This window comes from Oculina patagonica, chromosome 13 (genome assembly GCF_052425735.1).
Source record: "Oculina patagonica isolate OP01 chromosome 13, crgOcupat, whole genome shotgun sequence".
In the NCBI taxonomy this organism is placed as follows: domain Eukaryota; kingdom Metazoa; phylum Cnidaria; class Anthozoa; order Scleractinia; family Oculinidae; genus Oculina; species Oculina patagonica.
The window spans coordinates 16394546-16421671 of NC_135770.1; the positions used below are offsets into that span (position 1 = coordinate 16394546).

General features: G+C 37.3%; 3 protein-coding genes and 1 long non-coding RNA gene across 4 annotated transcripts; 2 read left to right on the forward strand and 2 right to left on the reverse strand.

Moving 5' to 3' along the window:
- Positions 1–355: 355 nt before the first annotated feature.
- On the reverse strand, positions 356–1887 carry LOC144634586 (multiple inositol polyphosphate phosphatase 1-like). Its single transcript, XM_078493597.1, has one exon. The coding sequence runs from the start codon at positions 1761–1763 to the stop codon at positions 381–383; it is 1383 nt and encodes a 460-aa protein (XP_078349723.1). The 5' UTR covers positions 1764–1887; the 3' UTR covers positions 356–380.
- LOC144634616 (WD repeat-containing protein 74-like) lies at positions 1866–25509 on the forward strand. The gene is made up of 11 exons (XM_078493631.1): positions 1866–1996; positions 2171–2277; positions 2584–2705; positions 3284–3344; positions 4608–4751; positions 5435–5643; positions 9872–9927; positions 21071–21213; positions 23035–23094; positions 23454–23607; positions 23845–25509. The coding sequence occupies exons 1-11, from the start codon at positions 1954–1956 to the stop codon at positions 23901–23903; spliced, it is 1158 nt and encodes a 385-aa protein (XP_078349757.1). The 5' UTR covers positions 1866–1953; the 3' UTR covers positions 23904–25509.
- Positions 18613–19127, reverse strand: LOC144634748 (uncharacterized). The gene is made up of 2 exons (XR_013567261.1): positions 18964–19127; positions 18613–18826 (listed from the first exon to the last, which is right to left on the reverse strand). It is a non-coding gene; the product is annotated as an uncharacterized LOC144634748 (long non-coding RNA).
- Positions 25510–25647: 138 nt separating the features above from the next.
- LOC144634639 (histamine H2 receptor-like) lies at positions 25648–26888 on the forward strand. The gene has a single exon (XM_078493657.1). The coding sequence runs from the start codon at positions 25677–25679 to the stop codon at positions 26682–26684; it is 1008 nt and encodes a 335-aa protein (XP_078349783.1). The 5' UTR covers positions 25648–25676; the 3' UTR covers positions 26685–26888.
- Positions 26889–27126: the final 238 nt, after the last annotated feature.

The following is a 27126-nucleotide window of genomic DNA, read 5'->3' on the forward strand; positions in this document are numbered from 1 at the left end:
TACCCTGACCAGGCCTTATTGCAGTTTACAGTGAAATGCGTTAAATTTTTTTTGGGTTTTTTTTTTTTTTTAGGGTTTTTTTTTTTTTTTTTTTTTTTTTTGTAAACCTGGCCCTTTGATTTCCCCAGCAAACCTCCTACAAAGAATGGAAAGAAAATACAGTGAAGCTCTCGTAAGCGGACCCCCTCTGGCGCGATTCGTTGGGGGGCCTGGTTTTTGGGGGGGGGGTGGGGGGGGGGGGTGGGGGGGGGGGGCGAAGGGGGGGGGGGAAAAAAAAATTTTTTTTGGGGGGGGGGGGGGGGGGGTTTTAAAAAAAATTTTTTTGGCGGGCTTATTTGGGAATAGCGGGGTTTGTTTTTAATTCCAGTTTTTGACATTACCTATAATTCCACATGAGATTGTTTTGGATTACTACTATCCAAGCTGCATAAAGATGACAGATTACATGACCCATTTGGTTTGCTATCAAAACACTGCAGAAATGTTTCCCAAGGGCATTCTGTTTGTTCACCACAACAAGGCAGGGCAACCAACTCCTCATTCACAAACGCTTGAACTATAAAGGAGTGAGGATCAAGGCTTTCTGTGCATTTATACATGACGAATGCAATGTTGGCTCCAAAAGGTACAATGTTACCAGTTTTGTATTTGCGCTCAAGCTGTTTGAGGAAGTTATCAGCTCTTAGATCTTCACGATCCTTGAATAAGCCAAGCAATGCATATAGGGGTTGTAATGTCTCGCCATGTGCAAACATAAAGGTACCATACTTCTTCTCCTCTGAAGTTGAATCTGTTGCATTTTTTAGGGTGCTGACAATTTTTTCCAACAGATGACAACTAATTTTATAGGTTATTGGATATCCATATCCTCGTTTCCAATAATGCTTTAAGTCAAACAAGTATTCTAGAACCAATGAATCTTCGTCATCAAAAAGTTGGCACCAAGTATTTTCCCTGCCAAAGATCGCAACCTCAAAGATGCAAGCTGTGTACATGGCAACTATGTTATCATCCGAAAAAGCACTTGAATGAATACCCATTTTGTTCAATACTTTTTGAAAAACATTTTTCATTTCTTCACCATGTTTAAACTTCTTGTATTCAAGAAGTGCAGTTTCATTTTCCGCAACTTCAGTTGAATACTTTGGACACAGATCAAAAAAGCGCAGTAGGGGATCATTGTCGATGGCTCTGGACTGGACTGCCACAGGTTGGAACAGGCTCAGCCCAAGCTGGCCACGCCCTTCAAACAAACCATAAGCAAACGCCATTGCACTTTGTGAAGCCCTAGAGGTTCCTGTGCTAATAAAGTCAAAGTCTTGAGGATGATAAGGGCGCGATAGCAAGCTAGGGAAACGTTTGAGCATTTCTTTGGCGATTTCATACATTTCTTGCTCTCCAACAGGGGCCAAAAGTTTGTCATGGGTACGTGAAAACGGGTTTTTCCATGGAAACCTCAGATCCCCAATGCGTTTTTGTGTACTGGAATTAAAAGCCTCATTAACCACTTTTAGCATTTTGTCGATTTTTCCAACGTCTTTTCTGCTGGGATATCGTGTTCCATGTCTCAGCACCATGCTAATGTGAAGTGACTCGCAATTTTTCGGTGTTTCAAAACTGATGTTTCTCTTTTGGTAAGGTGTCTTTGATGCAAACTTTAGACGCGTTTTCTCAGAAAATGACGATTCTAATTGTTGGCTCCCTTGGACAAAACATCCAATAAATGCATAAAAAAGTATTGAAACTGCCATTTTCAGATCCATTGTGCTTATTCTTCCACTCCAAGTCGATTGAAAACCTCTCCACAAAAACAACCGGCATATAAACACAAGCACAAAAGTCCATTTGTGGCAGGCGTCCAAAAGGAGAAGAAAGAGAAAAACTGGCGCTAGTTACCCATGGAACTTTTCGAGCCTTACCAGTTCTCAGACCTCCTGACCGTGAATTTCCAGCATGGCGGACGTTTGGGTTGGAAGTGAAATAGGATTTCTTAAAGGTACGGTAAACTTATTTCTTTTACGAATTTTTCACAGAACTGTTCTGTTATTCAGTATACGGATTTGTGGGTTAAAGTGTATGAAATTATATGACGTTTGTGAAATATTTTATAATCCAGTTGAAAACTCGATATTATGGATTTGTGTTGAGTGTTGTTGAACGTGATTCCCAGGAATTGATCTCAAGAAGTCATCATTTACAAATCATGGTGTTGCAACAAAAGTGGATAGAAGCCACGAAATATGTGCCATGTGTTGGGCTGACGACAGTGAGAATCAGGTATGATTTCGAGAATTATCAAGACTGATGTGCTTATATATATTACAGTTTATTTATTAGCCTCAGCCTTTCTCTTTTGTTTGTTTAAAATTATTGGGATTTAGGGGAGGGGGGGGGGGGGGGGATTGCCTGTGAAGGAAAATGTAAACCAGCGGACATTGCCTTTGAAGTTTTCCCTAGCTCTGAAAAAAAATATAAAGATTGCTTCATCCTGGTTACAATCCTCCTGTTACAATCCTCCTGTCATGTTAACATTGTAAGAGCTGGTACATTGTGTCATAATGATGATGGTTGTTTTATCATTAGATCTTGTTGGGATTAGCAAATGGTATTATCAAGACCTTTGATGTCACCAAGAATGAATTCATTGCTGAATGCAGCCATGCTATTGGAGAAGGAAAGCTGAAAGGACTCTTCAAATGGGACAGGTTGGTTTTTGGGGAAGGCTGTTTATTGAAATATGGCGGGAGAAGGTAAAGAAAAAAGGATTTTGGAAATGCAGAGTTTCCAGTTGTTGCTGCCTGGTATTGAAAAAATTGTATTCAAACAGGTTGTTGCGATGCTTTACCATAAAATTCAGATAACAAGACTCTCCCCTGGGAAAATGAACAATAATTATTGATGGGATTATGTTCTTCTGTGAAGAGACACTATCAGCCCATAAAGCCATCTAAGGAAAATACCCTGATAGATGTTACTCGAGGGTGGCTAGTTTAATAAAATTAACAATTTAGATCATATTATAAAATTTAAAACGATCTCTGGCTTAAAAACTTTAAAAATACAAGCTATCGGCTGTTAGAACTACAGCCTTCGACGGGTAAAATGTAAAAAGGTAAAAATATGTAATGTGTGAAGTTGCGAAATAAAAATGCTAATAACTAAGAATATTTGTGAAAAAGAATGTTGTACTGTCCAGGTAGAGGACAGGAATTGTTATCCGCATTGGGAGTTAGCAATTTGGATCATATTAATTTTAATAGTATACTCATTTTTGTGCTGATAGTGCTGTTGTGACATGTGTGGAGTCAGGACAACTGAAAATATGGAGAAATGAAAATAATCCTGTAAGTTGTTATTAACAAATAATGGTAAAGTATGTGAATCAATTATGGGAAGCACGGTGGCCTAATGGTTAGTACACCAGACTCTGGATCGAGCGGTTTGGGTTTGAGACCTTGCCAGGGCACTGCATTGTGTTCTTAGTCTAATAGACGCCCACCTCCCCCCAAGAATTGCCTCAAAAACTAAGGAACGATCCATAGAGTAAAATCACACGATTAATTTAGTTTCCTGCTTGACTTGGACATCGAAGAGGCCGACGATGCCAACATGGTTGACCTCAATAACAATGAATAAATTTATATCAAACTATGAACGACATCTGAAGTCTTTGCATTGGCGCTGATTAGATTTGTCTGCTACTCACAAACTCTGTTTTCTATTTTAGCTCCGCGAGCAAACTTAAAGTCTTATTTTTTTGGTTGAAGTTGTTACATTGAAAGTGAAATAAATGCTTCTCTCTAATAAAGGCCTCATAATAACTATTTAACTCTTGGACTCCTTAAATTTAATAGTTTATTAGATCATTTACGGTACACAGGCGATTTTTGTCACGCAACTCAAAGTTGCTGAAGTTGCATTAAGTTTTGAACAGGTTAGAAACTCCTGCAATATGGAGTGATTTTCTGCCATATCACATGTGTGCAATCTCGCTGGGATATTGCAGGAGACTTCATGCAACTTTGACATGACAAAAATTGCCTGTGTAAACAGGCGTTAACTAGATGGAATCGCGATTTAGGCACAGAAGCCTTTCTGAAAATCTTTTAATTTTATTATTTGTTTCTGCAAGTTGGAAGCCATGAAAATTTGAGTTAGTACTGAATAGAAATTTGCTACTAACTGTAATACTTGGCAGAGTGAATGTACTTGAGCAGTCAATTGCCCATACTGGAAAGTGATAAATAAATAAAAACAAATAATTATTAATGGACCTTCACAGTGGCATTTCCAAAGAGCGGCTCTTCTTTTACTGTTCCCGATCGAATTGGAACTTAGAAGTGTTGGTTTTTGTGAAGGGACAAAAACGGTAGGACCCCACAAAAAAAATAAAAAAAATAAAAAAGGGATGAGAACCAACAACAATCTCAACCCACATATAATGTGGAGTCAGGGAATCGAACCCAGGCCACATTGGTGGCAGGCAAGCACTCTCACCACTTTGCCATCTCTCCTCCCCTAAAAAAAGTTAAAATCTTATTTTAGTTCTTATGTGTAGACTATAATAATTCTTAGGTTTTAATGAATTTAATTGTTTCTCTTCTCAGACAGATGTTAAAGTTGGCAGTCATGTGTCTGCTGTGCGTCATAATCCCTTCTGTCAATCTCAAGTAGGAACAGGAGGACAGAAGAATGACTTGAAACTTTGGGACCTTAACAGACCTGAAGAGCCAATCTTCAAAGCCAAGAATGTAATGTACAGCTTAATATACGTCTTGTATCTTTTAATGTTGTTGTTGTTATTACCAGGTCATGGAATAATATTGTTACAGTGCTGTTCATTATACTGTTGTCGAGAAAACATTTGATTAATGTTTTGACAACCAAAGTTCACAAAAAGTTGTCAAGATTAATCAAAAACTTTGTCAAGTGGAACAGTACAGTGTGCAGCAATGTAATGACCATGAGAGAAAGACATTAATTAAAAACAGTTTTTGCTGAACATTCAAGCAGTAACTGTAAAGACAAAATAAAGATACCAAAAAGAGCTCATAGAATGGTAACATTTTCAATACAGTTAAGAACAACTTATCGAAACTTAAGCTCTAAAGCTGGAGCCTGAAAGAGAAAATTCAAGTTACAGTAAAGTTTTGCTTTGTTTAACTGAAATGGATGTTTTACATCAAATTAAAACAAAATAACTTGTTTTGAGCATTTCGTGAGAATGCTTGAGAATTTAAACTTGGGCTCAGTTTTCAGTAGAGAAGTGAATTAAATTAAGGTGTTATTGTGCTATGAGAAGACTTAAAGTAATATTCGTTTTTTGCACTTATTGCTTAAACTTTGAGCAGATTCCATCTTAAATGATCGTGGCCCTGCCATTATTATCAAACAATTTACACTCAGGTAGTTAAATTCCTTGTCCTTCCTGTAGGTACCTAATGATTTCCTGGACCTTCAAGTTCCCATCTGGGTGACTGATCTAGGGTTTCTACCTGGTCAAGAATCACAGCCCAGCATTGCAGTTGGTACTGGGTACCATCAGGTGCGATTGTATGACACCAAGGCACAGCGCCGACCAGTTTTAAGCTTTGACTTTGGAGAGTCTCCCGTCTCAGCATTAGCTGTAACAGATAACGAAAAGTAAGAAAACATGCTCCTCAACATTCTGGTTATTTTATTAAATGATAGTTATGAGATAACATTATTGCGTGCAGTAAAATCTTTTTCCTATTTAGGATCGTTATGGATCCCATAAGATCCTAAGGAGATCCTAAGAGATCATTGGAGCCCAATATCATGACCCAATTGGTGGCACATACCCATATAGGTATTTTGGGTGAGTACCCCCCACCCCAGGGAAGAAAAAAAACCAAGACTGTTCACAGCCCTCTAGATTTTTTGGTATTATTCTTCAGTCGCTAGCTGGTTAGCATTGCGTGTGGGGAAAGCTTTGCAAGAGAACTTTTTTTTTTTTTTTTTTTTTTTTTTTTTTTTTTTTATTGAAATGCAACAATACATACAGAAAAAAAAACAGCGATTACAGTACAATAACAACAGTACACGGTTAACACTGCTTACAGTACTTAAACTACTAACAGTCTTTAACAATACCTAAATACAGCTTACAAAACACTACTTAAACTACTAGCAATTACAATAACACCACAGGGCAAAGAAAAGAAGAAGGCAAATAACCATAATTACAGGAAGACACAATGTACCGTTGATTGTTAAAGTAAGGCAAAAGCATGTGATTGCACTTGAGATATTTAAAAAAACAGTAACCTATGTTCCTGTCATGAGATTAGGAGTATAAAGTTAAGTAAGAAAAAAAGAAAAAACAACACGGACATAACAATATTAAACATACCTATATGTATCCCGCAAAAGGTTTCCATTTTTTAATTTCTCCACTTTCTGTTTCTATTTCCCGATAAGATTTGAGTAGACATATGAAATACGTTAAGTTTGGGTACATTTCCTTTGTTTTAGTTAGCCATATGTGATATCGTGCTAAGAGAAGACAGTAATTGATTAAAAGTGCAGATTGAGAATTGTCTGGCCTCAGCCCCAAAGCAGTGGCATTTGATAAGTTGTAGTCTTTAGGCAGTAAATTTACGTTTTCTAGCCATTTGATAACTTCTTTCCAGAAGTGTGATGTTTTGTCACATAACCAAAAAAGATGAATTAATGTCTCTGGGGAGGAGTGACAGAAGCTGCAGTTTTCGTTATCTTTTAGACCTATTTTAGTTAAGAAGGTATTGGTTGACACGCGTCTATGTAGGAGTTTGAATTGAAATTCAATAAGTTTAGTACTCTTGGTGCATTTCTTAGCCAAGACGTAGGCAGCGGTCCAATTTATATTAACCTCTATTGGTAGGTTACAGTCTTCTAGCCATTTATTTTGACTTAATTCTGGCGTTAGACTTTTGTTGCTAATCAGTTTATTGTATACTATTGAAGTTGCCTTTTGGGCCTGTAGAATTTTTGTTGTGAGTGGCACATGGTCGCAGTTGGTTTTCTGTACATCTCGGAAGTTAGATTTAGCCCGAAGGGACTTTACCGCCGATATTAATCCGTAGAAACTTAGAGGGCGAGGATCTAATCCATACTTTGAGTAGAAATCTTTTTGCGATAGAAAGGTGTTTGTGTCTGGACCGAGAAGATGTTTTACCATGGTAATTCCTTTTGTGAACCATTTTTTAAAAAAGACTGGCTTGTTTGCTATTTTTATAAGGGAGTTATACCAAAGTGGCAGGTCCAAAAAACGATCTTTAGATGTTATTTCAGGCTCAAAGTTAGCTTCTGCCCAAATAACTAATATTTCTTTTAGAAAGGCATCAGAAGTTGTTATTGTCGCTAAGGTGTCTCTAGCGCTGAGGTTGCAAGAAAAAAAGTTTTGGCAGCCATATTTTTCGAGAGCTATATCGAAGAAGATTTTCCATTTTCCGCTGTTACTGTTATCTAAATATTTTTTAATCCAGGTGGTCTTAAGAGATTTATTGAAGGAGATAATGTCAATCATTTTTAGGCCACCATTACCAAAATCGTTTATCATAACTTTTCGCTTAATCTTGTCGCCTTTACCGTTCCACAGAAAGTTATAAAGCAGATTGTTAATTTCATTAATGACATTGTGGTTTGAGCAAAGGGGAGAGAGTAAATAAACCAGTTGAGAGACTACTAATGACTTGATTACAGTGATTTTACCTAACAAGGTGAGCCTGCGGTATTTCCAACATCCTAACATTTCCTTAACTTTCTCAAGTTTCTCGCTGTAGTTTAAAGAAACAGATAGTTCGGGGTCTGTAGAGATCCATAGCCCTAGGGTTTTTACCTTGTTTTTTGGCCATTTGAGTTCTTTTCCTGGTAGCACGATTTTGTCATTTCCAATACTTGCACCGATCCATAGGGCTTCAGTTTTTTTGTCATTGAGCCTGAGGCCAGAGACTTTGCTGAATTCATCAAGCATTGCAAGAGATGAAAAGAGAGATTCATGAGACCCGTCAAGAATTAGTGTTGTATCATCGGCGTACTGACTTATCTTAATTTCCTCATCGTTTACAGAGATTCCCTTTATATTTGTATTGTTTCTTATCGCGATGGCCAAAATTTCTGCCGATAGAATGAATAGATATGGTGACAGTGGGCAGCCTTGTCTAACACCTCTTTGAATTTCAAAAAAATCGCTAGCCCAGCCATTGTTTAGAACACAGCTTTCGGTATTGTTATATAAAGTTTTTACCCAATTAGTGAGCGAAGCACCGAAGCCGAAGGTTCTTAAAGTGTCATATATGAAGGACCATTCAAGAGAATCAAAAGCCTTTTCGAAGTCTATGAAAAGAAGTAGGCCCGGAATGTTCTTTTCTGTGGCATATTGGATGATGCAATCGATAAGCCGAATATTTTCACCTATAAATCTGCCTTTTAAAAATCCTGTTTGATCGTGGTTAATAAGGTTTGGGAGGACGCGTTTAATTCGATTTGCGATAGATTTTGCAGCAATTTTGTAATCAGTATTAAGAAGAGTAATGGGCCGCCAATTTTTGATGAAGTAAAGTTCCGCATCCTTTTTTGGGATAAGCTTTATGACCCCTCGCCTTTGTGAAACTGAGAGGCAACCAGAGTCAAAAGCATAATTGAGGGCCGAGATCAAAAACGGGGCGATATCTTTCCAAAAGACTTTGTAAAATTCAGCGGGAAAACCATCAGTGCCTGGTGTTTTGTCGGGATTCATATTCTTCAGCGCTTCAAAACATTCCTTTTGAGTTAATTTTCCTTCGCAGAGGGTTTGTTCTTCTTGAGTCAATGAAGTGGTGTTTACTTTGGCGAACACTGATGATTGAAAGCAGTCTGGGATTTTGGACGTGTAGAGGTTTCTATAAAAATCTGTACATTCAGATAAAATAACTTTATCCGTGGTTACAAAGTCGCTGTCACTGACTTTTAATTGACTTATTGTTCCATGTTTACAGTGCCTCTTTTCGAGATTTAGGAAATATTTTGAATTCTTTTCGCCCTCGTTGTACCATAGCGACTTTGATCTAATGATAGCGCCTTTAGTACGATACTCAATGATTTTTTCTAGATCTTTCTTTAAGGTGGTAATTCTTTCTGCGACGATGTGATATAAGGGGTTGTTATTTTCTGCATTATCCAGTTGATTTTCTAACAAGGCGATTTCACTTTCTAGTGCTTCTTCTTGTTTCTTTGTAGTTGCGCTTTTGTACGCGGCGTAGGATATTGTTTTTTCTCGCACTTTTAGTTTAATCATTTCCCAAAGAAGAGCCGGATTCACCGTTGTGTCATCCTTGTATTGGTTCACGGTGATATTAATTGTTGTTTTGATTTCTTCAATATATCTGATTTCAGACAAAAGAGAAGTGTTCAACTTCCAGAAACCTTTTCCCCTGGGGTTAGAGTGTAGAGATAAGTTTAGGGTGACCATTGAGTGGTCTGTTTTAAAGCCAGGAACAATGTCTGCATGAGTAACATCACATAAAGATGATTCGCTTAATAGGAAAAAATCGAGTCGGCAATGTATGACGGGTTTGTTTTGGCGCCAAGTATATCTCTTAACCTCCGGGTTTAGAGAACTGGATGCAAGAGAACTGGATGTTGGTGCAAAACGAGAGGTGCGAGGGCCACCCCCTTGTGTTTTGCGCTCACACTCACTTTGCTCGCTGTTTCCTTTGTGTTTTTTTTGTGTTGAAAAAAAAGAGGCTGTAAACAGTACTGCAAGTAGTGGTAATTTAAAAATGTCTTTTGTTGAGAGAGGCTATTGTGACTTCTGCAGTCACTTATTCCACTTTCTTTCAGTCTTTTAATTTGTGTTATCTTTGTAATGTTTGCTTTTTCTATCTCTTAGTCTTATCATTGTCGGGAATACAGTAGGAACAATGGGAAGTATAGATTTGAGAAAGGGTAAGTACAGGCCATAGTTAGTAGAGGGGACTCTACTAACTATGGTACAGGCTATGTATTTAAAATCAAATGTAAGCATTATTGGCGGGTTTTATCTATACCCCTTTCCCACTTAACTCTCGGAAAGTCACTCAAGGAGTGTGACTTAAAATCCGTAACAAACACATGGATTTCATAGCCAAGGCTGCTGCCTAACGGGCGCCCGGTCGCCAGGGGCGCCTAAGTTACGAGTGCGGGCGACTGAATTTTTGTTCAAGGAGCCCGTATGGGCGCCTAAACATTGATCTTCCACTCCCATCTTTTGACTTCAATTTCCTTGTAACCTTGTTTCATTGGCATAAAAAATCCCATTAAAAACAAAAAACTGCTTCATTTTAAACGGAAACGCTAAAATTGTTCGCATTTAGCGTATAAGTACGTAACGTGTCTTTGCAAAATTTAGCAACTTCGAAAACCATTCGCTTTCAAGTGTTTAGGACTGGGCCTAACTTTCAAATATGGAATGTGTTATGTTCTGGATTACGTTTCATTTGCTTCGTTGACGTTTCGGAGAATTTTCGAAGTGAATCTGAAGAAATATTTACGGATACAAAAGTGAAATCAATCTGTTTGCTACTGCAGTCATGGATCAGGTCTGAAATAATTTTAATCTGCAAACGCTTGATACAAAAACCTTTCCGACAGGCTTAAACTTACGTAAAACAACGTGCAAATATCGTGATGTGTACACAAACTTGCGTGGCGTGTTTTACATGTAATTCAGCTTAATCCATAAAACATTGAACGCTTAACTTTAGAATGAACATAAAGTGTATGCCTCTTTCTTTTCATGTGACATTTCATATCTGCTGCCGCTTTTTTGTGGACTAAGGTTGTTATTTTCAACGAACTGTTTCATGTTTTCGCATTTATAATGAGGAGCATTCTCGGGGGTCATCAGATAATTGCAAACTTTGTATAAAACTTTACTAGTACTAATAAACGCATTTTTTTTACAAAATAACTTACCAGTGAAAGTTATATAAAATAAAGTAAAACATAGAAATATTACTTTACTAATAAATGGATTTTGTTGCAAAAAAGAAATCTACTTTTTGCAAGATTTCGCTTTTACTAGTAATACTGATTTATATTTACTAATAAACGCAATCTTGCAAAAAGCAAAACAGCTAATTTGCAAGATTTGGCATTTACTAGTAAGTACTATATAATTACTAGTAAACGCACTGTCTTGCAAAAAAGAAAACGGCTAATTTGCAAGATCTGGCATTTACTAGTTAGTATTATATCATTACTAGTAAACGCACTATCTTGCAAAAAAGAAAACGGCTTTTTTGCAAGATTTCGCATTTACTAGTAAGTATTATATCATTACTAGTAAACGCACTATCTTGCAAAAAAGAAAACGGCTTTTTTGCAAGATTTCGCATTTACTAGTAAGTATTATATCATTACTAGTAAACGCATTATCTTGCAAAAAAGAAAACGGCTATTTTGCAAGATTTCGCATTTACTAGTAAGTATTATATCATTACTAGTAAACGCATTATCTTGCAAAAAAGAAAACGGCTATTTTGCAAGATTTCGCATTTACTAGTAAGTATTATATCATTACTAGTAAACGCACTATCTTGCAAAAAGCAAAACGGCTTTTTTGCAAGATTTCGCATTTACTAGTATTATATCATTACTAGTAAACGCACTATCTTGCAAAAAGCAAAACGGCTTTTTTGCAAGATTTCGCATTTATTAGTAAGTATTATATCATTACTAGTAAACGCACTATCTTGCAAAAAGCAAAACGGCTAATTTGCAAGATTTCGCATTTACTAGTAAGTATTATATCATCACTAGTAAACGCACTATCTTGCAAAAAAGAAAACGGCTAATTTGCAAGATTTCGCATTTACTAGTAAGTATTATATCATTACTTGTAAATGCACTATCTTGCAAAAAAGAAAACGGCTATTTTGCAAGACTTCGCATTTACTAGTAAGTATTATATCATTACTAGTAAACGCACTATCTTGCAAAAAAGAAAACGGCTAATTTGCAAGATTTCGCATTTACTAGTAAGTATTATATCATTACTTGTAAACGCACTATCTTGCAAAAAAGAAAACGGCTATTTTGCAAGACTTCGCATTTACTAGTAAGTATTATATCATTACTAGTAAACGCACTATCTTGCAAAAAAGAAAACGGCTATTTTGCAAGATTTCGCATTTACTAGTAAGTATTATATCATTACTTGTAAACGCACTATCTTGCAAAAAAGAAGACGGCTTTTTTGCAAGATTTCGCATTTACTAGTAAGTATTATATCATTACTAGTAAATGCCAGATCTTGCAAAAAAGAAATTGGCTATTTTTCAAGATTTCGCATTTACTAGTAAGTATTATATCATTACTAGTAAACGCATTATCTTGCAAAAAAGAAAACGGCTATTTTGCAAGAAAATAAGCCGAAAAGTTTAGTCAACATTACGTTTAAAACAAATTACATCAGCAGGAAAAGCACCGGAAATATATACCGAACTTTTCTGGTTCAAAAGTCCAAATTTCTCATGTTCAATTTTGCTCGCAAATTCTGCGTGAGCCCTCAGTTTGATTCAAATGCAATCTGCTTATCCATAGCTTGAGTGTTTGCGCACGGCGAATTTAGTGCAAGACCTTAAAACAAAGCTGTTTTAAATGTAATGAAGCTAATGCATTCGACTCAGATGTTTAGTTCTCAGGGCTAGCTTAAAACTTTCAACGAAATGTTTTCAAACCCATTTATCCCTGAATGTTTTACACGCTTTTCTATTACTTTCAAATTGGGGGGGGGGGGGGGGGGGGTCAATGTAAATTGGCTCCCCAAAATTAATTTAATTTTTGCTGAACTAAAATAAATAAATAAATAAAATACTTCCGAAAAAGGATTCAATGTATTGACACCTTCGGACGACGCCACGAAATAAATTGCTTGTGGTTTTAGGAGAATGGCCAGAAGATATATACACAGAGTACGTTGATCCCCTCAGTATCAAGGCATTACTATCTTCAATCATATTGTCAGGAAATGTGTGACAAGAGTAGCCAGATCTGATGTCATCAACACAAGTGGCTCACTTGAAGTATACCCTGGGCTAACAAGTGGAAACGAGGCTGCAATTTATGCAATGCGCAGTATCCTTGAAACAGACAAAACAGATGCTGAACTGATCAACGCCTCTAATGCCAGAACAAATAAAAACGAAAATTGTGTTATAGATATTATTACTAGTGGTAACCACAGGTTAAAAAGTGCGGGCCTTGACGCACATAGACAAGGTACTGGTAGGCAGTGCCGATAAATTAATGACTGAAATGATAAAATGGACAAAAGACAATTATTCTGAGTAACGCGTCACGCAAGGATTTTTGCGGTGCAGTGTGAATATTGAGATGTGATTTTTCTCAGTCAGTAAACTCGCTATGTTGTAAGTGTTATAACGTATTTCTCGACAATAACCGTTGTTGGAATCATTCGCTTTCCCGTAATTTATCTGTGTCGATAAATAAATGATAAAATGGACAAAAGACAATTATTCCGAGTAACGGGAATGCATGTTTATAATTTTGCTTATTGCCGCGAACCGATCAAAGTTATCTTTTGATTGTCGATTTGGGAATTGTAATCGAGCACGCGGTGTGAACTGATCGGGATGTGAACTTTTCTCAGTCGGTAAACTCGCTATGTTTTCAGTGTTATAAGGAATGTTTAGATCTTATGTGACAAGCTGTTGAGAGATTAACTTATTTTTCGCATTCGTTCTTGGAGAACAGATTTTTTTCTTCCGGTGTTACAACAAACTGTCGTGATTGACACATTTTCGCATTCCGATCGTGCTTAGTGGAAGAACAAAAATTTTCAACTTCCGCTTCTCTATTCGGTTTATAAACGTGGCGCGCACGCGTAAAACGCAATCCGCTGGTCACTGTCAAGATTAGGGTTGCGGGCCTCTCTTGGGCCCGCAATTATTATTATTATTTCAAGGGGGTGGTGCTCTTAGGAAAAAACCCTTCGGTGGGGAGGTATGGATACTTCATTGAATAGTCTTTAACAACATTATGTGAATTTCATAAAAATAGTACGTCGCATCAAACATGATTTATTTTAATTTTCAAATCTATCTGTAATTTTTTTTCATGTTCTTTTTCATGTTCTGTGACTTCCTTAATTAGCAACAAATTGGTAGTTCATCTAGTCACTCCTTTAAAGACAGACAAATTATGTGAAGCCTAAGTGTTGTAAAATATGATATCTGTGTGAAAATTCCAAGGTACAATTTTTGTTTTCGACTGTAGTACTGCTAGTCCTCGTCAGGCGATGAGGTCGATTGTTTACATGTCGCTATTTATGCACGTTGGTTTCCTGTGATTGGTGCATTTCGATCCTCACTAATATTTCCTGTGGATGACAGTACCTTTCGGCTTGCAAGCTGGAAACGAGAATACAGTTGGTTATGATTCAGACCAGTAAACCTGAAAGCATAAAACGAAAGAGACATTCGCTGTTAGTATTTATTAATTTCAATATTTTACCCTGTAGCATGCAAATTTTATTGTTCATTCTAAAAGCGCCCAGTCAATTTTTTTTGGAGCAAAGAGCGAAATCGAATCCCTTCCGCATTAGCTAATCATGCTGCCTATAATTCAAAACCTGCTTAATAAAGAAGATGAAGATGACGGATGATACGTAAGGCTTGCGGGAAATTGTTGGCGAATATATGATTTCCCGTGACTGTATATCCGCTTTAACAAATATCCCACAAGCGCGCGTTGGATATGAGATGGTAGATAGCCAACGAGGCGCGTAGCGCTGAGTTGGCTAAAATATTGCAATTGGGAGCTAAAATATTGCAATTCTTTGGGCTTTCTTAATAAAAACAATTATTCCACTCGCACTTGTTGGATATGAGATGGTAGATAGCCAGCGAGGCGCGTAGCGCTGAGTTGGCTATAACGATCTCGTATCCAACAATAGTGCGTTTACTAGTAATGGTATAATACTTACTAGTAAATGCGAAATCTTGCAAAATAGCCGTTTTCTTTTTTGCAAGATAGTGCGTTTACTAGTAATGATATAATACTTACTAGTAAATGCGAAATCTTGCAAAATAGCCGTTTTCTTTTTTGCAAGATAATGCGTTTACTAGTAATGATATAATACTTACTTAAGTAAATGCGAAATCTTGCAAAAAAGCCGTTTTCTTTTTTGCAAGATAGTGCGTTTACTAGTAATGATATAATACTTACTAGTAAATGCGAAATCTTGCAAATTAGCCGTTTTGCTTTTTGCAAGATAGTGCGTTTACTAGTAATGATATAATACTTACTAGTAAATGCGAAATCTTGCAAAAAAGCCGTTTTGCTTTTTGCAAGATAGTGCGTTTACTAGTAATGATATAATACTAGTAAATGCGAAATCTTGCAAAAAAGCCGTTTTGCTTTTTGCAAGATAGTGCGTTTACTAGTAATGATATAATACTAGTAAATGCGAAATCTTGCAAAAAAGCCGTTTTGCTTTTTGCAAGATAGTGCGTTTACTAGTAATGATATAATACTAGTAAATGCGAAATCTTGCAAAAAAGCCGTTTTGCTTTTTGCAAGATAGTGCGTTTACTAGTAATGATATAATACTTACTAGTAAATGCGAAATCTTGCAAAATAGCCGTTTTCTTTTTTGCAAGATAATGCGTTTACTAGTAATGATATAATACTTACTAGTAAATGCGAAATCTTGCAAAATAGCCGTTTTCTTTTTTGCAAGATAATGCGTTTACTAGTAATGATATAATACTTACTAGTAAATGCGAAATCTTGCAAAAAAGCCGTTTTCTTTTTTGCAAGATAGTGCGTTTACTAGTAATGATATAATACTTACTAGTAAATGCGAAATCTTGCAAAATAGCCGTTTTCTTTTTTGCAAGATAATGCGTTTACTAGTAATGATATAATACTTACTAGTAAATGCCAGATCTTGCAAATTAGCCGTTTTCTTTTTTGCAAGACAGTGCGTTTACTAGTAATTATATAGTACTTACTAGTAAATGCCAAATCTTGCAAATTAGCTGTTTTGCTTTTTGCAAGATTGCGTTTATTAGTAAATATAAATTAATTACTAGTAAAAGCGAAATCTTGCAAAAAGTAGATTTCTTTTTTGCAACAAAATCCATTTATTAGTAAAGTAATATTTCTATGTTTTACTTTATTTTATATAACTTTCACTGGTAAGTTATTTTGTAAAATAATTCGTTTATTAGTTCTAGTAAAAATTTTTACAAACTTTGTAAATATATGAATTCCCCATTCTCGGGCATTGATCCGTAACTAGCAAATTTTTGTGCTGGAAACCTCAGTGCTTTTTGCCTGCTCAGATGTTCAGTTTGAATAAAATGAATTGCTTTTGTTACTACATTAATTTTATAAACAAGTTATTTGATGAGTTAAGTAATTTGAAGTGTTTTCACAATTTAAATTTTCTGTTCTATTTTTGTCAACTGGTTATCATGTAACAAAGATAAGATCATAACTTAATTAAAGTGTTTACACAGGTGTTTTTGACTTCTTATTGCCTTTTTCTAAACCTAGGAAAAATTGACCTGAATAATTATTGCTTCTTTTTTAACCTTGATTACTAAAATATTAATTGAACTGGATTTTCTTGCTTCATGTTCATTGATTTTCTATGTGAAAAAACTAATGAAAGTACATGAAATGCACTCAGACTGGCACTGGCTTAACAAATGAATTAACCCTTCGTGCTTTCAACTAAATGCATGTCAGTTTTCATTGTTGGTTTATTTCTCCCAGCCCAGCTAGTGATTTAACCCACAGAGGGGAAAGATATTGCTGATATTGATGACTTATCAAACTTCTTTCCTCTGGGTCTCTTAGGTTGCTGCAGAGTAAAAAACAGTTTTATGGGGAGGCTCTGCCCCGGGGTACCCTTACCCTTTTTTCGACTTTTTTTGCTTGTTTACAAGCAAAAAAGAGGAGAATAGCGTTTAGTGGACTCAAATCTGAACCGGAAGGGATCGCATTCTTGTTAACTCTCAAGGGAATACTTTCCGCTGTGGGTGGTCAAAGCGCGTGACTTGTAAGTGTCACTCTATAGTTGTGCTTCAGCACTTCCGTTCTTGTAGAAAAAACGTGACTTGTCAAATATAAGAATCAAAAACGTGAGTAGCCCAAATCTTACATCACATAACCAATTAAGAATGTAAGCGGTTCAACGCTCAAAGGCAGTGAAGTTTAGAACGATTAAGAACGCAATTTTTACTAGTACAAGTCTTTAGGCGCTAATATTAATTTAACCTAAAACGATTAACAACGCAAATTTGTACTCGTACAAGTCTTTCACACACTAAAACGTTGCCAATAGTTAACCAAAGGGAACTCATTTCGTGACAATTGATTATTTCTGCTGAGTTGCACAATTGTGCTTCAGCACTTCCGTTCTTGTAGAAAAAACGTGACTTGTCAAATTTACAAACATTATATAAGAATCAAAAACGTGAGTAGCCCAAATCTTACGTCACATATCCAATTAAGAATGTAAGCGGTTCAGCGCTCGAAGACAGTGAAGTTTAAAACGATTAAGAACGCAATTTTTACTAGTACAAGTCTTTAGGCGCTAATATTAATTTAACCTAAAACGATTAACAACGCAAATTTGTACTCGTACAAGTCTTTCACACACTAAAACGTTGCTAATAGTTAACCAAAGGGATCTCATTTCGTGACAATTGATTATTTCTGCTGAGTTGCACAATTTAGAATTGCAACATCATCTAGCGAAGCGCACTATTACTAAAAATAGATTTCGCCACATGATACCCCCCCCCCCCCCCCCCTCTGCGTGAGTCGGACAACAATTTTAGTTTGGGCAAAGGCTTTGTATGGAGGGGACCGACACAATGCGAGGCCGAGATTCTCGAAAGGCTCGAAAAATGATAGATTCCAAACATTTTAGCTTTAGTAAGTGAAAACAGATTGAAGGTATCCAAAAAATGGCCCAAAATTGAATTTATTAGTCGAAGATCCGGCAATAACACCTTGATTCCCAGTGCAAAATTATTCAGGCTGCCGAGAAATTTAAGCGGCGGATAGCGAATTACTATCGAATTATATAATTGCGAAGGATTGCTTTATTTAGGCACCGGAAAGATCGTCGGTTGCAAGAAATTCAGAATTCTTCCCGAATTTGACGGCACTGATCGCCGGTCATCCGATCTGTTTCGACACATGATAGATAGATATAGAGGGCGAAAATATTATGCTATTTAAACGCCTTTCTAATGGAATTGACGGCGGGTTTGATTTTAATAAAGCTGTTATTTATCCCCATTACTATTACAGACTGCAGCTACAGCTGCCGAGCTCGATCAGTGTATATTAAATAGTATTTGCCGCGACAATTGTGTAACGAAATTGACCTCTTAAAATATTCGGGTCAGGCAAGGGGACCGATCGGACGAGCGTTTCTTTGTGTAATTTTGTGGTGGCATAAATCTGAGGTTAGCTCTGTTGTGTTGGAAAATGTGCCACTAAGAACAGTGTAAACGTTTTGCATTTCTCATAAAAATAAATGTTTTCTTTCAGCAAATCCCGGCAGCAAATCGGGCCTTTATAATCCATTCAATAACTGAGAGTAAAACATTTTACACATTTATTGAATAATCGCTCTGTTTGACAAACCTTTTGTTTCAAACCACGGTTTGAGCTTTCTACGTTGCACAGGTAAGGCTTTCTCTCGAAATCCGAGCCAATCTGGCCATGGTTTTGTGAAACAATCGCTAAATATGCCTCCAAAGTGCCCGCCAACCATACATTGCTCTTACAGAGAGCGGTTTGTTTGTTTGAATTTTGACTCACACCGGGGGTCAAATTCTGTGACGTCATTAGTGCGCTTCGCTAATTGCAACATCATTAAATGTGTTAAGTGATATTTATAAGTGTTTTTGTAGCCTGTTGTGAAATTACTTCCGGTGGAAGTAGTAAGTAAACGTTAAAAGATTTCTTCTGTTCAGAAGTAAATGCATCGATCGCAATTAGAAAAATAACAGCAACTGTTTTGCTGGAAATGTAGTCGTTAGAAATGGCATGTGTAGCTGTAAGGTAAAGAATAACGCGAGGAGAAGCGGCTTTTGGTAATATCCAAACGAAAATTTACTTCTTTAAGATTGCGTGACGAGACAAAAGGTAACTCTGTCGTGCGTAACCTAACCTGCGATCAGGCGTTATTTTTCTGCATTAGGCCGAGTAGAAATCTTTCTAACTCGAAAGGAAACGACTATTTCGATTAAACATGTTAAAGGCAAACGTCAAAGTTTACCTTTTTTAACCAAGCCAAAGTACATGAGTCGCAAAGCACCCAGTCGTCGCGACTGACAAATACAGCATTTACTCCGCGAAAATAAAAAATACTTGAACTGAAAGACGTTTGAATTCTTCCATGATATGTTCGAACAACAATGCCCAGGATAAACCTTCTACTCATACTAACCTCATGCAAAAAAAGTCGATATCTCGAAGAGATCTTTGATTATATACCCTTTCTGCAACCTCATTCCCAGGATCTCATGAACGAGGTTGCCATTTTTGGTATGTGAAAGCGACCCTTACCCTTTTAGAAACCATATGCCCCCTCATGAAGATGACACCCCTTTCACATACCAACAAAAGGAATACTACATCTTTTTACTTATTTTGCACTTGAATAATAACACTTAAAAAGACTTATTAAATGACTTGATCATTTGGTGGGTCTGTTCAAGCATTATGAAGGGTTCTTTTAATACTTTAAAACCAGTTTTCCCTCCTCTTTTGTATAGTCCAACTCATGAAATTCCCGGGGGGGGGGGGGGGCACCCAGTATATTTTTAGGTGGGGGTGTGCCGCTGGGAATTTGAAGCCCTTACCCTATACCAGACCAGGTTCAGCTGATTTTTGCAACCCTATACTAGACTAGACACTGAAAATCCCTACCCTATCACCGACTTGCATTTTGTTAGAACTGTATCATTATCAGTGTTTTAATTGAAAACCATCTGTGAACAACGATGCCGCGATGATTTTATTTACGTTTAGGAAAGCCTCTTTCTCTTCCGAGTTTCTGGACTATATTCGTCATACCGTCGATCGGTTTCCCGGCAAATGCTACCCTTTTCTAGACCAAAACTCTCTGAAATTTCTATACCCTATCCCAGACTAAACTGCTTGAAAACCATACCCTTCACAGAGGCACATACCTATATAGCTCATGTATGGGAGTGCCCCCCCCCCCCCCCCCGGTGAAATCCCCACCCTTTTATATACCTGGAGCCTGAAAAAGGTATCCCTGTTGGATGGAGCCTCCCCATATACCGTATTTATTCAATTAAGCGCCCAACCTCGAATAAGCGCCCACCCTATAGGTAGGAAAAGTCAATAAGCGCCCACCCCCACCCTCCTAAAATGAGGGCATAAAAGGAATTTTGATTATTGTTGAAGTTGAGATTAAAATTGACTAAGTACTACAAAGAGACTATCCCGAAGACCGAAATTTTTTATTTTTTTACTGAAAGTTTTTTAATAAACATTTAAAATTTAGCTTAAGTACACCTTCACGTTTAATTATAATACATTGTTTTCTTGCAAAATAAACATACTACTTGCAAAAAATGCTGAAAATTTATTAAGCGCCCAGCCTCGAATAAGCGCCCACCTTGAATAAGCGCCCACCCTCAAGATCCAAAAATTTAATAAGCGCCCAGGGCGCTTAATCGAATAAATACGGTAGTCCACTATAGGGAGTACCCCTAGGGGACATTCGGGTCTATTATAGCAATAATGTTGGGGGAAGGTTTAATGCCTGGGCCCCTCTCCTAGCTAGGCCACATAGTCGACCACATATTTGCCTAAGTAACCCCCACCACCCCCCCCCCCCCCCCCAGATTTGTCTTTGGCAACTTAAGCTGGGCTCCTAACATAATGGCTTGGGCTCCTAAATTTTTAAGTTAGGAGCCCGAAGGGCTCCTAAAAAATTTCCTTAGGCAGCAGCCTTGATAGCCATGCGGTACAGACCAATTATTTTTAAGTGTTTACATAAAACTGCACTGTACTTCGGTTCCAGGTCAGCTTCAAGGTCATTATAAAGGTTTTGCTGGTGGAATCCGCTGTATATCTTGTCTTGACAAGCAGCAGATGGTTGCGTCTTGTGGACTGGATAAGTTTCTTAGAATACATCACCTTCATAACAGAAAACTTCTGAATAAGGTAGGCTGATTAGTAACTATAAAAAATGGAAATTGCACCTTGCATTGTACAATTTGTATACGTAATTGGACTACATGCTGTCCAATTTGGAAATAATTTGATGAAAAAAATTCCGCGGGCAGCCAAAATTGGACGAGGCCGTAGGCCGAGTCCAATTTGGCTGTCAGAGGAATTTTTTGAATCTAATTATTTCCAAAATTGGACAAGCATGTAGTCCGGTTACATATTAATTATATAGCTCGTAGTCAGTCAATCCAGCATAAACAATAAACTTATGTCCAGAACGGGAAAAGCATTCAACAATAGTAGGCATAACACAGCACATGCAACTCACTCAGAGCATTGTCTTCACAAATAAAACTTAAACAAAACAGTGCAATTTTATTCACCTGAGTTTGCGAAGCTTGCTACAAAGTGAGTGAAAACACTGCATCAATCAATTAAAGTCGTAAACAAAGTGTCCGAAGAGCTTTACAACTTCTTGAATCTGACATACTCCTTTCCACTATATCGTTCGTACTTCATCGCCGTCTTTTCTTTTCGAATTTCAGCAAAAAACGACAAAGAATTGCATCTAGCTCATGGCGATGAATATCTGACAGATTTCTTGCTTCGCTTCGCTGCACTTCCGGTCACCCAAGTTTTGTACTATTGGAGGTGTTTTGCTCTTGGTTTTTGCTTCTTGGTGTAGCTAGCTCCTCTTCTGACAACGTAGAAAATTTCTCTTTGTTGTTACTATTGCTGAAAAGCTCAAAAGGAATAGAAAAACGTAGCAAACTTGCCTTATAAAATTCCACCATTGTCAACTAAAACAGGACGAGTTTACAGGGCTGACGCTATGCTTTGTGCTAATTGGCTAATATCCGTCACATGTTGTTTTTTCTTCGAGTTGATTGGCTGAGACGAAACTGTCCAATTTTTCTTAAATTGGACAGATTGTGAATTTTACCTGAAAGTCCTAATTGAAACTATCCAAATTTAATCTCAAATTGGACAGTTCCCAGAAATTAAGGAAAAATAGCTGCGCTGACAATATAGGATTTACTGACGGCTATATAATTAAGGGAGTAATCGGGTGAGTAATTTCAAGTGCGCTAGGCCGATTTGAATTATTATCGTATCAATAAAATTTGAGGTTAGGAGGTCTTTGAGAAACTTTTTTGTAAAAAAAGTGAAAGGTTTGTTCAATCAGTTCTACAAACAGTAGAAGAACAGCAAGAAAGAACCCATCTAATTGCAATTGCATGTGATTGACTAGCGAATGGGGTAGGTGTCCAATTACAGGTATCCGGTGACAAAAAGTTGTAATTGGACACCCACGTGATTGCGTGCCAATTATGCGACAAATAGGCACACGCAGAACCAAACAAAATCGAGAATTTTGTTATAGATACGATTAAAAACTTTGTTTTTCCGTTCACAAACTGTCGTGATCGACCATTTTGGAAATAGGGAGGCCTTAAAGACCGGGGGACTTATTAAAATAAATGGAACTGCCAGAGCGGGGCTTAATCCTCTTCTTCCAGACTAAATTTCAAACAGTTTTTCGATTGTTACAACGGCAAACGTTGACCTTGTTTAGACGTGGTGTAAAATGTGTCTATTCAGGTCTATTGGTTTTAACCCAGTCAAAGAGCCAAAAACTACACGTGCGAATTCGTCGCTGCTTTGACTGACTTTTGACTTGTCTTTTTGATTGTTGCAATATACACGCATGCGTCGTTTAGACGTGGTGTAAAGTGTGTCTAGACCAGGATGACTTTCTTAAATGATGTCTAAACCTCGTAATCGACCTATTCTGTTTTTAAATTTTAATCACAGGTATACTTGAAGTCTGCTCTCAACTGCTTGCTGTTCTCAGCCAAGGAAATAGAAAAACAGGTTAGTTGTTACAACATTTAGTACTTTAACGTGTAAGCTTTTTATTTGAACATCACCTTTCGGGAATTTGTGTTACAATTTTTTTCTGGCTGTTTCTGGCTGATTGAAAAAGTAAACGATGTTATCACTAATATCGTTAAAAGTGTGACATTTCTTCGGGATAAAGTTATTTAGTAGAGTTTTGTTGTCAACAAACATTTTTTAATTTTAATGTGAGGTTTTCATACTACTCGTCCACGCTACAGACAAACAGCAGAACTCTTTTGTGATTTTGCTGTCTTTTTCGCTGGGTAAATGTCGCTTTAGAATCACAAACAGAATGGCTAATCACTTGTTTCTTGTCTTCATGTTAATCACAGACTGCAAAACACACAGATGGTACAGGTAGTGCTGTCTTGTCAGATAAATCGCTTAAAAGGTCAGAGGAAGAGGAAAGCAGTGAAGATGACGACGACATATGGAACAAGATGGATGTTGTTACCTCCACTAGCAAGAGAAAACGTCTTCCAAAAGGTAAGAGTTAACTATATTAAATTAACTTAACTTTAGCCTTATCCTTCCCCGTAGCCTGCGAGCAAGCTCTTTTTCTTCCTTTCCTTCCCCGCGGAGCTCTAGCAAGCGCGCTGGCTGCATCCCACCTTTTTTCAATCTAGCACACCACCTTTACCTATCTTGCCGAGCACCTCCCCTAGTTCTCTAGTTTCACGAGTCTGAGTTTCTAACTTCAGTGAATTTTTCCTTTCTTTTAAGAAATAAAAAGTACCAGGAGAAAAAAAGATAAACGAGAAGTGGCATCACCTGGTTCTTGAAGTTATCAATAATTTCTTCCAGTAAATGGTTCACACGTGGCACGAGAAAGAACAGTGGGAAGAAAAAGTGTGCTAAACGAACAGTGGTCGGGTACACAGTGGCTTGAAGATATTAAGCTTTGACGGGTAAAATTTTAAGCTTTGCGCGACAATAGGTCACCCAGGAACCAAGGCCTCTCCTCCGCTTCGAGCCTCAACGCGGTCCCTTTTAATGTGCATGTCCGTAACAATGACCGGTACAATGTTCTAGTTAGTGATTTGTGAAGCGAAATACTGTAGAAGCTATATTAGCCCCTCTCTCTTTTAGCCCCATTAAATAAACGCCCCCAACCCGGAACTTTAGCCCCTGTGCTTTTTATGGCGACTTTTGGTTTAGATGCTGATTCCAGATTGGAAATACGCCACTCTCAGTTATAATAAATACCCTGTTCCGCTCAAAAGAGAAATGTAGATGGAAGGGTCGTTGCACATAAACACAAAGGCCTTTATTCAACGAACAGCGAACGTACGTTAATCAACAACATGGATGACTGCTCGGCTACATGTGCTTTTCTTGTTGTTGCAAGTTATCCCGTGTAACATCACCTTAAGTTCTTTCTGCAGTTGTTTGTATCGCCCCCACTATGAATTTTGAGGCCAATACATTTTGTCCATTTGGCTACTCAGACAGGTGGTATCTTGCATTACCCCCTTCGCCCTACACAAGGTGGGTCTTCGTCGAGTACACTCAATGTTATGGCCACTTCCCTTATTGAATGAAAATAAATAATGGTTTTAGTACTTTTAATTAAAAAAGTGTTATTTGTTCAATGCTTTTTAATTCAACTTGATGGAAAACAATTTAAAGGAGCAATGTCACGATATTTTAGATTATTTTACTGATGTACAAAATGTCTAAAATTGAAGGAAACCTCCTGACCAAATAATAGTTCTCTAAGGTGAAAAAAAAAATTACAGTGGATTATGAACGGCAACTTGAAAAATTGGACACATTTTGTCATGATGTGTTTTCTGTGACGGACCTCATTTCACTTGTGAATAGTCTATTGATTTTCGAAGTAAAAAAACTATTTTAATCTAAATGTTTTTATATTTATGCAAATCAATTTTTGAGGAGGCAATCTGAAAGGGGATATCAAAATGAACGAGGCACTTTTGATAGGATTTTTCGTCAATACAAGAGTTTTAATAACTTTCTCGGCGATTGATATTGATGGCATTGTTCTTTATTTATTTTCACGGAGCAGAACAGCGTGTCCGCGAAAGAACAGTCGAGACGAAACAGAGGAAGGATTTGAAAGGAGCTAAATCAATTTCAACCTTGATGGGTGTTCGTTAATTATTTCAGCTGTTCGAGGAATGTCGAATGGTTGAAATGATTAATGAGGGTTACGGACCAAATCAAACAAATGACAACGTTATTCTATGACAACGAAAAGGTTTTCTACTAGAGCGGCTAATGAAATTTTAATTAATGTGTCGTCGGTTATTTTTATATTAAATGGTAGTGTAGGTTTTAAGATTGACTGCTGCAGTTGTTTACTTATGCATAAAATAATTAGTTTTTGTATTGTTCTACTCGGTAGGAATAAATGCTACAAGCGAATGGTTATAAGAATATTTCTTTTATTACGTTTTGGTGGCTAGATTATTAATCACCGACGAAGTCACTGTCAGCAACAAAAGACGGCAAAAAGGCGTAAAGAAGCGACACGAGCCGCCTTACCATTCGGAGAAACTGGTTCAGAATTGGAGATCAAAGCAGCCAGAATTATGATTCAACTGGACGCAAATCTGCCTTCCAAAGAAACTTCCATATCCTTGCCACTCAACGACTCTATAAATTCTGTCGTTTTTGTAACTTCAGGGCAATGTATCATATGTCTTCTTATTCTTCTGACGGTCTTTGGTGATGCTACCGTTTACGCTGCGTTTTTCTTGAATCGCCACTTGAGGACGCGTACCAACGCACTTTTCCTGAGCCTTGCGACCTCCGACATTTTACTGGCTCTACTTGTAATGCCTCTAGAAGTTGTCCGTTTGTTGCATTACCCGTACTGGCCACTTGGAGAAACCGCGTGCCACTTTTGGAACTCGGCGTCTGTCGCTCTTGGTAGCGCATCAGTTTGTAACTTGTGTGCCATTAGCGTTGATCGTTTCTTAGCCATTTCTCGTCCTTTAAGGTATCGTAGCGATATTTCAACTGCCGTTGTGGCATCCCTAGTCCTTCTTTGGTCGTTTGCATTTTTCAGCGGGCTTGGAAGTTATTTCATTTGGACACAACCCAACCCACTGGAGTGCACTGAGTTGTCTGCTCCCTTAACAAAGTCGATTTTGTTAATGGTATTTAATCTTCTTGTACCATTTTTAATTTGCCTTTTGACGAATGCCAAGATCTTTCAAATATCGCGTCAACAAGCAAGACGAATCGCCGCAACTCGCCCTTGGGCCGAGAGAGGAAATAATTTTTTATTCCTGGAGAGAAAATCAGCAAAAACATTAGGTATTCTTGTCGGCGTTTTCGCCATCACTTTTTTACCATTTCTTGTCTTCCATGCTCTTGACGGCGCTTTTGAAGAGAAACTACCAAATCGATTTTATTTCGGTAGTGTTGCGAAATGGCTAATCTTCGTCAGCTCTGCAATAAACTGGGCACTGTATGGATATCTTAACGAGGAATACAGGGAAGCATTATATAAGATATCTAATGTTTTTGGATGTAGGGCTTGTCGCGGTGAAACAGACCAAATTAACAGCATACAAGTGTACACAGTCTCGTAGATATATGGTAGATTAAATTTTTAAAGAACTCAGTGACGAGCTTCAAGTACTGACTCAGTCATTCAATTGTTATCTAACCCAAAGTCTTATTTATGATATACGTGACAAAACTGAATGAAAAATTGAAAGAGTAATGTAATGTTAGGTAAATTAATTAATTTGTAAAAAGAGGCCATATAAAATCCTACAAAATTAGAAGTTGAAAGTTGTGATAACTGACCTGTGAGGTTTTAAAAAATCACTTCCAAAATTGTCGCTGAGTTCTTTGAACTGTGAGCAACCTGTGTTATATCCTGAGTCAGTCAGAAGTTAGTAAGCAAGTAAATAAATAAATACGCAAATATAGAAATACGCAAATTAATAAGTACATTACACAAACAAAATTAAAATAATTAAGTACCATTAAATAATTCTACGGCTCGAACATTACACCTTTCAGTCT

Coding starts and splice junctions, on each gene's coding strand:
- LOC144634616 (XM_078493631.1), top strand. CDS start 1,954: ATGGCGGACGTTTGGGTTGGAAGTGAAATAGGATTTCTTAAAG. Junction 1,997..2,170: donor TGAAATAGGATTTCTTAAAG/GTACGGTAAACT, acceptor CGTGATTCCCAG/GAATTGATCTCAAGAAGTCA. Junction 23,608..23,844: donor GAGAAAACGTCTTCCAAAAG/GTAAGAGTTAAC, acceptor CTTTCTTTTAAG/AAATAAAAAGTACCAGGAGA.
- LOC144634639 (XM_078493657.1), top strand. CDS start 25,677: ATGATTCAACTGGACGCAAATCTGCCTTCCAAAGAAACTTCCATATCC.
- LOC144634586 (XM_078493597.1), bottom strand. CDS start 1,763: ATGGATCTGAAAATGGCAGTTTCAATACTTTTTTATGCATTTATTGGA.